At 36.3% G+C, this 11,015-nt stretch overlaps 1 protein-coding gene across 2 annotated transcripts in view; it reads left to right on the top strand.

Moving 5' to 3' along the window:
- Nucleotides 1-547: 547 nt before the first annotated feature.
- The window catches only part of LOC149088766 (corticotropin-releasing hormone receptor 2-like), a 125,415-nt gene continuing 114,947 nt past the window's right edge, over nt 548-11,015 (top strand). For both annotated transcript variants that reach the window (XM_089253088.1, XM_089253086.1), the window contains exon 1: nt 548-979. In XM_089253088.1, coding sequence (XP_089109214.1) covers nt 844-979 — 136 coding nt within the window. In that variant the 5' untranslated portion in view covers nt 548-843. The remainder of the gene's footprint in view (nt 980-11,015) is intronic.

The following is an 11,015-nucleotide window of genomic DNA, read 5'->3' as shown; positions in this document are numbered from 1 at the left end:
TGGATAATATATATTCAGTATATATATATACGGATAGTTTCACTTTTGCCCCTCCATTTATAAACCTAAGAAAGAAACAACAACCGAAATAGATTCAGAGAAGTAATTCTCTCAAGTTTTTTCCCCAAATTCCTCCTGTACTACTTCAGAAACAAAACAATTCCAAATCTAGAATAAAGAATAACACAGCGAGTGATAATACTTAGAACTCGGTACATCTACGGTATACTTTTCTCAGGTTTTACGTACCTACTCTATATTCCATCAACGAGTTCCCTAGGCTATATATATATCGCAAAGCAAATATTATCAATTCATTTCTTCGGTAAAAAAAAGAAAAAGAAAATCACTTGAATATCTTGAACTGTAGATTGTTCAGTGTTGACTTTGAAAATTTTCCCGTCCAACACCAGACGGCACATCGAGAGTCTGCTTTCGACCAATGGAATTTACGGAAAGTAGCCTATCGACCCGTTCAGCCCTTTCAGAAAAGCATCTCTCTCTCTCTTTGAGGAGCTTTTTACCCTCCACCATCTGTATTCACGGTGACAGAAATCGAGTGAAATATCTTCAACAGGACGCTTTGGTTTTTGCTCTATAGTGTTGCGTGTAAAATTCCGAACGGGAACATTCTGTTTAGTCCATTTCATACTGTGAAGATAAGATATATCATTATTGAGACCGCCCATAAAAATTTCAACAGTGTAAAATACTGTAATAATTATCTCCACCGTTGACATTCCTCGAAATGTGCTATCCACAAACTTGGCTGATTCAATGAAGGACAATAGGTGTTTAACACAACATTGATTGTAATAGCGACAGTGTTTAATTCCTAGTAAAATGTCAAATACCAGCGACGAAATCGATATGATTTTGTCTCCGGATAATACAGCTGATATGGATTTTAATATGGATACTGAAGTGAACAATGAATTAGATTGTTTATTGAAGAATCACAGTTATAATGAACTTAGAGGTAAGTTGCTTTATGAGTATGAAAATATAAGTATCTTATGAATACATAAATTCTCCTAGAGCATAAAAAATTGCTTATCAAAAAGAATTGAGTAGAGCTTCTCAGGAGTTATGCACAGTGAAACCTTGTTACAGGAATACTCGATATAACGATAAATCCCACTACAGCGATATTTTTCGAATCTAGTTTGTAATCTCCTATATCCTAAAATGTTCAACTCCTCCCGATAAAACGGTATCATTACAATAAATCATGGTATCATTATGATAAATCCCACTATGACGATATTTTTTGAAGATATTTTGAAACTATTACAATGATATTTCATCTCCCTCAAAAACACATTCAATATATTTTTGTAATTATTTTTCTTTCAAGAATCTAATAACATCCGTATTTTGCACCCCCTTGATCACCGAGGGTGTTAATGAAGTTATCGCTTCTAGGCGATACAGTTGAATCCTGTTATAACGAACTCCAAGAGACCGGAGAAATGACTTCGTTATCAAGGAATTTAAGGTTTTTGGATTGTTCCTATATATAAACTTATCTGGTGAATTAGAAAAGTGTTCGTTAAACCAATTTTTTCGCTATAACGGTATTCGTTAAAATGGGATTCGACTGTGTATACAAAAGCTCATCACAACGGTACCAAAGATTTTTTACAGTGGCAAAACATCTAACTGAATTTTATTAATTAACTAATAAATTTTAAATTTTGTTTAGAACAAATACTTATTAGTGAATTTTCTGGTGCTATTAAAAACTCCACTTTATAAGACGTATCAAAAACGGCATAAATTTGGTGGAGCGTAATGATAATGCTGCCTCTCAATATAACGTTGATCCCACTACAACGATATTTTTTCTTGGTCCACAGAGTATTGTTATATTGGAATTTCCCTGCATTACAAACAATCCAGCAGTTATTATAATTTCTGATGGAATTCCAATTCGGTTCCTGATGTATTTTTATTCACATTCGTTAAAGATTTTTTCAAAATTGAATAATGAGGTAATAGAAACAATCGACGGTCGTTATAACGACCCCACATTGTAGCGAACATTCCATTACAACGACCCCGTAGGATAAGTCCAAAAATTTTTAATATAACGACTATGATGTATGTTTTCCTTTCGATGTAACGACCCCCCCCCCAATATAACGACCGTTTTTGGCGGAATAAAGAGGAGTCGTTATATCTAACGTCGACTGTATAAGTTGCGGTGATGATTAATCCGGTGGCTATGCGTAATCGCTGACCGTTTTTGTAAGTTTGATAGATTTTGTTCATACAATGGGAATTTATAGCATTTACTAGTTATTAGCGCACAATCGTCAGTATTGGTAAATGCCATAAATCAGGGGTGAACACCATTTTGAGTCCGCGGGCCACAGATATGCAGTGTTTTTGCCACTCGCTGGCCATAAAATTGTTTATATAGGGTGACCATATGACCTGTATTTTCACTAGACATTCTTGTACAATTTTGGTCGTCTCAACTTGCTTATAATATATCCCGTTTTTTCTGTTATTTTCAGCGAGTTTTATGGAAATTTTCGAAATCAAGAATCGAGATTAATTTCCATGACAATTTTTTGAATGTCATTGACAACTCTACTTGCCTTTGACAATTTTTTGGCTGCAATTGGCAACTCTACTTGCCTTTGACAGTTTTTTATCTGTAATTGACAACTGCACTTGCCTTTGACAATTTTTTGGCTGTAATTGACAACTCTACTTGCCTTTGACAATTTTTTGGCTGTAATTGACAAATCTACTTGCCTTTGACGACTTTTCTGGCTGTAATTAAGAATTATACTTGCTTTTGAAGTTGTTTCGCTGTAACTGGCAACCTTTGGTGATGTTTTTTTGGCTGTCATTGGCAACTTCTCTTGCTTTGGCAATGCTTTTGGCTGTAATTAACAACTCTACTTGCTTTTGACATTTTTTGGCAAAGTAAGTCTTCCTTAATTAGAAGTGAGATAAATGCACAAATGCACGTGTGCATTTATCTCACTTCTAATTAGTTATAATTAACAAGATTTATCTTTAGATCAAGAAGCCATTTTTTGGAGATATCATGTTCTGACCAAACACCACAAACAGCTAATACATGATATTTTTAGCTAAACAACATGCTGGTGTGTATGATATTTCCATTTGTATTTGTGTGTATGCGTTATTTTTGATTTTTGAATGCCAATGGAAATGCTTATATCTCAAAAAATGTGATTTTGGAGTTATCATGTTCTGACCAAACACCACAGAATTAATACAGGAATATCCCTGTGATACGGTCACCCGACTTTTACGGGCAATTTGTTTTGTCCCGTGAGTGTCCGTAAAAGAGGGGTTTCACTGTATAATACTTCATACATTAAAAAAAAAAAATGTTTTAAAAATATATATTGTATAGATATTTGAAAAATATGTTTTGAGTATTTTATGAAAAACATTTTCTACAAATGCCCGTCTAAAAATACATCTTAGCCGAGAGGTTGTGCGATCGTTCAATCTCAAAAATTTCAAACGATTTATGTTGCCAGACTTGAGTTTGTTTCGTGTCCCAGCTGGTGCTGCCATCTGTCTTCAATATTTCGAACTAGAGAAAGTAAATGCTTGGATTTCCCCCCCCCCCCTTAAATTAAAAAAAAACATATCATGCTGAAGTTCTGCTTACTCTGTGCCGGGAGACTTTTTCAAATAAAAGACTGACTCAAGTTGGGAAACCGCACAAAACCAATTTCGGCCGACCACTACTGTGCTCCCAACGAGGTTCGAACGTGGATCGTCAAGATGAGAGTCCAGCATGACACCGCCCACACAACAGCCGATTGCTATATACTAAATATTATTTGTGGCTTTCTTTTATTTGCAATTTGCACAGGGGTCTGGGGACTTCATATGATTGGTACAAAGAGACCATAGAACCCAAACGCTTAAGGATCCCTGAACATTAATCTGCGGTAGTTTTGAATGCGTGGTGATGGATATACAGTGGCCATAGGCAGCCTAGAGGCATTATTTGGTGGTTCAATCTAGAGCCACATAGAATATGGGAATAAAGATGTCTTAATTCCGATCCTCACAAGTAGTCGATGGGAGAAAATGTCTTCAAATATTTTCAAAACATTTTGAAAACAAATCTGTCTTTCCGGAAAAATATGAAAGAAAAATTCCAAAAACATCCAATGTTCGAAAAATCCAATCCAAAAACATCCAAAACTAATATGTTCCTAAAAAAAAAATTCAGGAGATATCAAAGAATTTGCAAGTAGAAAAAAATGGGAGGGGTGTTCAAAATGTCTGTGCTTAGAAATATTCACATCACAATTCTGTCTTAGGCCGGGATTACAGTATAAAAGTTTTATAAAAGTTAGTTTATAAAACTTGAAAAATGCAACCGATAGGCCGATCAGTTAAGTTCGCTCGAATGTAACAGATGTGTTTATTGGTTACATTTTTCAAGTTTTATAGTGTAATACCAGCCTTAGGCCGGGATTACACTATAAAAGTTTTGTAAAAGCTCTTTGATAAAACGTGAAAAATTCAACCAATATTATCTTATTGGTTGAATTTTTTGAATGCAAAATGTGTGTGCGTGTGTGTGTGTGTGTGCACCGGTTACATTTTCTTGAATGCAACCGATGCGCCTATTGGTTGAATTTTTCAACTTTCATAAAAGTTCTTTTATAAAACTTTATAGTATAATCCCGGCCGGATTACACTATAAAAATGTTATAACAATTATTAAAAAAAAAGCAACTAATAAATTTATCGGTTGCATTTGCTCTAATGCAACCGATAAATTTATTAGTTGCTTTTTTTCAAGTTTTATAAAATAACTTTCATAAACCTTAGATTAGTCATTTCTGAAGTATAAAATTTCATTTTTTAAGTTTATAGACTGAAAATCGAGTAAAATAAACTTGTAGGTATCGGGGAAACCACCAAAAATATTCAAGTGCTAGGACCCGCATGAACATTTCCTAGGTGCGGAGATTTTTCGGTGCTAATACGGCCTTTACCTCATCAACCGTTCGTTATAGAGGTATGGTCTTAATTAAAAAAAATACTCTAAATTGGTTCAAAAAATCACCCTGTACCAGTTTGAGAGTGGAAATACAGTGTGTCACAAAATAAAATATGCACATATTTATACGTCCCCACCGTAATCAAAAATTTTCAATTAGTTTTTGCCCTGTCTCTTCTGAACCAAACAATAAAAGCCTTATGTTTTCAAGTGAGATATTCGAATTTAAAAATTGAAAAAAAACATAAATGGGGGAAAGAAGCATTGTTCGTTAGTTTTTGTTGCTTTTTTTTGTTCTTTTGTTTTTTATCTTTTCTCCGATTTTTGAATTCGAATATCTCAGCGAATGTCACGCTTAAAAACATTAGGTTTCGGTTACTGAGCTCAGAAGAGACTGGACAAAAACTTTCTAATTGGAAGTTTGATTACGGGGGGGGGGGAACGTTTAAAAATTTAGATTTTTTTTTTATTTTGTGACACACTGTATTTTCACTCGCAAAACTGGTACAAGGTAAATATTGTTTTAACGCATTTTGAACATTTAAAAAAAAAAATTATAATTACAGTCGAATCCCGTTACAAAAAACGGAGAGAAGAGACCGGAGAAATCACTTCGTTATAACGAAATTTCGTTATAAAAAAAATTCCAGGTTTTTAAATTGTCCGTATGTAAAATTATCTGCGGAATTAGAAAATGTTCGTTAAAACGAGGTTTTCGCTATAACAGTATTCAATAAAACGGGATTCGACGGTATACATCTGTAATGGACGGTTCACGAAATAAAGTCCGCATTAGCGCTTACAGGACACCCTGTATATTTAATCTATACATCGTGCATTCAAAAAAAATACTGGAGATTATACCTCAAATGATTGCAACCCGGAACGGACGCATTTATTATTCTCTGATTGGTTTAATTTTTTCTTTACGGCAAGATAACAGAGATAATGCAGAAAAAATTAAAGTCGTAAGTGCAAAAGCCCTAGCAAGAGACGACGGATATTTTTGCATCCAAAATGCCAAATGTCATGATCCAGAAGAATAATTACACTCAACCCCATTAAAATTCAGCCGCTTTATGACTTGAAAGACTACGTTAGAATTATCTCGAGGAAAACCCCATGATTCTTCAGTTTAATATACAGTGATAAAGTCTTGAAACTCCACTTTTAATCATTGTAAGTGTATTCAGTTTCGCGCGTGTAAATACACAATTCTCGGAGAGAAGAGAATGCGATTATATTTTCTTTCTCTTTTTAACTGTATAAAATGTATTCACGGAAAACCAGGACATACGGAAGCTATTCATTTATTTTGATATACTTACATATATTTTAGCATATGTAAATGTTAGACGATCGACGTTCGGTGTTCAGTGCAAATGTCGTTGTATGCAAAACCTTTAAGGCGTAATTTTAGTGGTAATTTGAAATTGGTATTTTTAGTCATTTTTGTATCTTAAGAATTAATACTTTTTTGAATTTATCATGCAAGTGGTAGCTTTGGTGTACTTCTTTGATGTAAAATTTGTATTTCTCTCTGTGACCGGCATTAGGCTGAGATCACACTATAAAAGTTTTGTAAAAGTTCTTTGATGAAACGTGAAAAATTCAACCAATAAGATCACCGGTTGCATTTGTCCGAATGCAACTGACGCTTCTATTGGTTAAATTTTTCAAGTTTTATAAAAAATCTTTTATCAAACTTTTATAGTGTAATCCCGGCATTACACTGTGTAATTTTTGTAAAATCTCTTTGATAAAACTTGAAAAATGCAATTAATAAGAGTACCGATTATATTCGAGAATGCAACCAATAGGCTTGTTCGTTTTTTTTTCCTTCAAGCTTTGTAAAAGAATCTCCTAATTTTTATGGTGCAATCCCTGCCTATCTGTAAGGCCGAACGCATATTACGGGTGGTAGTCCCAAGGTACGGGAGTCCATAATAGAAACTAGCGACGGAAATAATTGTATTGTTTTGTGCTACACATCTCACATACTCGAGCAGCTAGATAAAAAAGAGAAAGAGGCCACTCAACGAGGTGCGCGACTGGAACAATTCGGTTTGTTTTCACCTCTTGGTGCTGATTTTCTCTATCTGCTGATTGGAGCGTTTTTTTCTCTCCCTCTTCTGCGTAGGGGCCATCATCACCACACCATTACATTTCACAACCACTCCGTCTATTATCTTTATCTCGTTTATCTTTTACTATGCGCATGTCTCTTTCCCCACCCCTATGAATTTTTTTTCTTCCTGGTCGGAACTCTTGTACCGCTTATCTCTTCGGTCTACTATAACCTGAGCCTAACTATTGTGCTACAAGCTATCATAAAAGTTATTTGATAATTGAATAATAAATAACGTGATCCCCTCACGTATTCCCAAGTGATGCGTAAGACTTGTCCAGGTAATTTGTTAATGTCAGTAGACATTCGTGCGCGAACCGGGATTCGAACCCAGACCTGCTCATCCAGAAGCTAGCTCAAGTCCCTAACCACTGGACTGCCAGGTGGTATTTCATTTTTTAGTTGTTATCTTGGTCGAGATTTCTCGGGTGGTAGTGCAAAGTCTCTTGACCTTTTGTGTTCCATGGACCCCTTTCACCCACACCATGAACGCCACGGAGCACTTTTCATATTAATTTTTAGTACATAGCAATTTAAAAGTAATGAGTTAATTGGTTCCAAAAGCCTTCAAGCTCAGGGACCTCCTAAAATATTTTCAAATACCGCTGTTGGTTAACAACCAGAAGAATGGTTACGAGTCGCATGCACGGTTCAGTGTATAATATTCTGCGAGGGGAAAAAAATCCTTCCTATAGACCAGTAATTCCCAACGTGGGCGTTAACGCCCTCTTGGGGGAGATGGAATGTTCCAGGGGGCGGTAGAAGCTACGGGTATGGCATAAGACTCTATGGGTTAGATTGCGTTGGGGGGCGCTGGGAGAAAAAGATTTATGAAAAGGGGGGCGATGGGACAAAAAAGGTTGGGAAACTATGCTATATATAGACTATACAATATAATATATATTATAGGAAGATCTTTAAATCTTCATAAAAGAAAGATGGCACCACATTGAGATACAAAAGGAGGTTGTTGTGAAAGTGAACAATCAGTGTTTCAAAGTAACTTCCTTTCTTCCGACAGTAAAACGATAGTTAACTAGTACAATTCACAAAAAAAAATCCCAGCGAATATTACACTTAGAAACTTGCGTTTTTTTGACGGTTGACGCCCCATTAGCACATACAGGTTGTCCTGTAACTGCTAATGGGGCGTCAACCACGTCCGTCGTAGAGGTATAGTTTCAATTTAAAAAAATGCTCAACATGCGTTCAAAAATTTCCCTGTAGCAGTTTTGAGAGTGAAAATATGGTGTGTAACAAAATGAAAGAAAATATAAATTTTTATACGGTCCCCCTTTTCTCTAACTTTCTGCTAGAAAGCTGTTGCCCTGCATCCCCTCGGGAAAAAAAACCGAAAGTTTCTAATATTCGCTGAGATATTTTTTTGAATTGTACTAGTTAACTATCATTTTACTGTCGCAAGAAAGGAAGTTACTTTGAAACACTGATTGTTCACTTTCACAACAATAAAATTAAGATTTCATTTATTGGTGAGTAAAGTTTGTGTAAATGAATTATAAACTGTGTATCAGAGTTTTTCTATGGAAAAGAGAAGAAATATTTTATTGTAACTATCTCATTTGAAGAGAACTTGTATCAAATGACTAAGCAAACTGCTGGATGAGTTAAGAATCATTGATTGTTCAGATGACAATTGAATTTACTGTTTACTTCGTAATAGTTTTACAATTTTTCGTGGCAAGTTTTCGTTATAGCTTCAGGAAATTTTGCAACTTCAGCGTCACACCTATAACGTGACAAATTTCGCAGATACTTTTAAAAATCTTATTCGCGTCTGAAGATAATTTAAGTGGTCCGATAGTTACGGGAATATCTCTCTTGCAACTGAAGATAATTATAAATGTATAATGACCGAAAATGTCTCAATGTATCATTATGATAGAATGCGCAATAACTGACAAACAAATATGTTATAAAAGTGACGATCATTTTCACAGTGAAAGGGAGAGAGTATAAACGTTTACATATTGGGTTCACTAAAGAAATAGGCAATTTTGTCACTCGTTGAGTTAGTATTACGCCAACTTCGTTTGTTTCGAATTTACCCCCAGACTTCTGCTAGAAATTGCTGATAGGATCACTGAAATAATTCAACTGTGCGTTTGAAGATTGCCTCGGGCAAAATGCAATCAAATCTCTTACCGGCAGTTAGAAGGAGTACGTACTTTGTCTAATGAGTTTTATATGAAGTCTCTTAGTTTATGGTCGAAGGGCAGTGTTTCTCAAAATGAACAATATTGCTCCCTGGTGTGCGATGGAAAGGTCCCGGTGGGCGAGGGGAGCGATAGAAGCTACGGGTATAGCATAGGATCCTATGGGTTCGCTTGAGTTGGTGGGGGCGATGAGGGAAAAAAAATTCTCTGAAGAAAAGGGGCGATAGAACAAAAAAGTTTGGGAAATTATGGTCAAGACGTTCATCTACAGGGTGTCCATAATTAAAAAATTCTATTTTAATGTAGCCTACAGGCGAAACCAGTCATCAGAAAATAGTGAAATTTTGTGGAGGACTTCATGAAGTGATGGGAATTTGTTTTGTAGAAAAAAAGTAGTTGCCACCAGGGGGCGTTTTATTAGAAATGACACATTTAGGCACACGTTTACAATTGTTACTGAAACAAAACATGCTCCACGTGATGGCCATCATTTTCAGATACCATGTGAAATTGCAAGATGGCATATTCCACAACTGACCGAAGTGTGTGCGGGGAAATGTTCAGCACGTGGCGTGAAATGCTTCCTTTAAGGTCAGGTAAAGTTCTTGGATTGTCATGACTTATCAGACGTTTCAAATGCTCCTAAAGCCAAAATCGCATGGATTAAGGTCCGGGGATCGGGGAGGTCATAGATTAGGGGAAAGTGCCGGCTGATGACACGTTTTCCTGTAAAATGTGTTTTAAGAACAGTCTTAATGCACACTACAATGTGTGGGGGAGCTCCGTCTTGTATAAAGATTGTGTCTGCAAGGCAGTGACGTGCTTGCGGAGCCGGAACAATTTCGTTCTGCAACAGCAATGCATATCCCTTCCCGGTGATCGAATATGCCACTGGACCTGTAGAACGTAACTCCTCATAGAAGTAGGGACCGAGAATAAATGGTGCAGTAAATCCACACCATGAATGCAACGGAACCTCTAAGATAGCGTGCAGATTTTCTGGTTCCCAAATTCGGCAGATGTGAGTATTGACTGCACCATCCAAGCTAGAAACTGCAATAACAGGAGTCGAGCGTCATAATCACGTGGAAGCAACCGCTGCACAAGTGAAAGTTTGTACGGATAATATCGGAGGATATTCCGCATGATGTTATAGACAGTTGAACGTGGCCTATCCAACACCTGTGCTAAACGCCTGACAACGCTAATGATAACACAAGAATTTGAAGCTCTTCTACCTGAAGCGAAACCTCCTGTACTGCGTCTATAGAAACGGGTTTTCTTTTTCCAGGACGAACAGCCAACGATCCTGTGGTTTCCAATTTTGTTATCATACTCCGGAGGTTTTAACATTCATTGAACCTTTTCGAAGGGCGACGTGTGCAACTAATTTTTTTCCTCCTGAAACAAATTCCCATAACTTCATAACTCCTCCACAAAATTTTACAATTTTCTGATGACTGTTTTCGCCTGTAGGCTACTTTAACAAATGGTCTTTTAATTATTTATTTATAAATATACTATTAGTGGGGGGGGGGTGGTACTTTCTGTGAGACAAAGTGAACACTGTTTTCCGGAACAATCCTGTAACACTGGCCGAGCTTCAAAAGATTTGATCTGTGAGGTATGTGCGTCCATTTCATTTCCGATGAGGCACTACAGAGAGTGACTGAAACTTTCATTTTTTGTTTGCGCC

This window comes from Pholcus phalangioides, unplaced genomic scaffold, assembly GCF_987345545.1.
Source record: "Pholcus phalangioides strain wild (caught in Gottingen) unplaced genomic scaffold, Ppha-v1.0 ptg000003l_1, whole genome shotgun sequence".
Taxonomy (NCBI): Eukaryota; Metazoa; Arthropoda; class Arachnida; order Araneae; family Pholcidae; genus Pholcus; species Pholcus phalangioides.
Note: the sequence above shows the minus strand (reverse complement) of the source record. Positions and strands in the feature narration are given on the sequence as shown.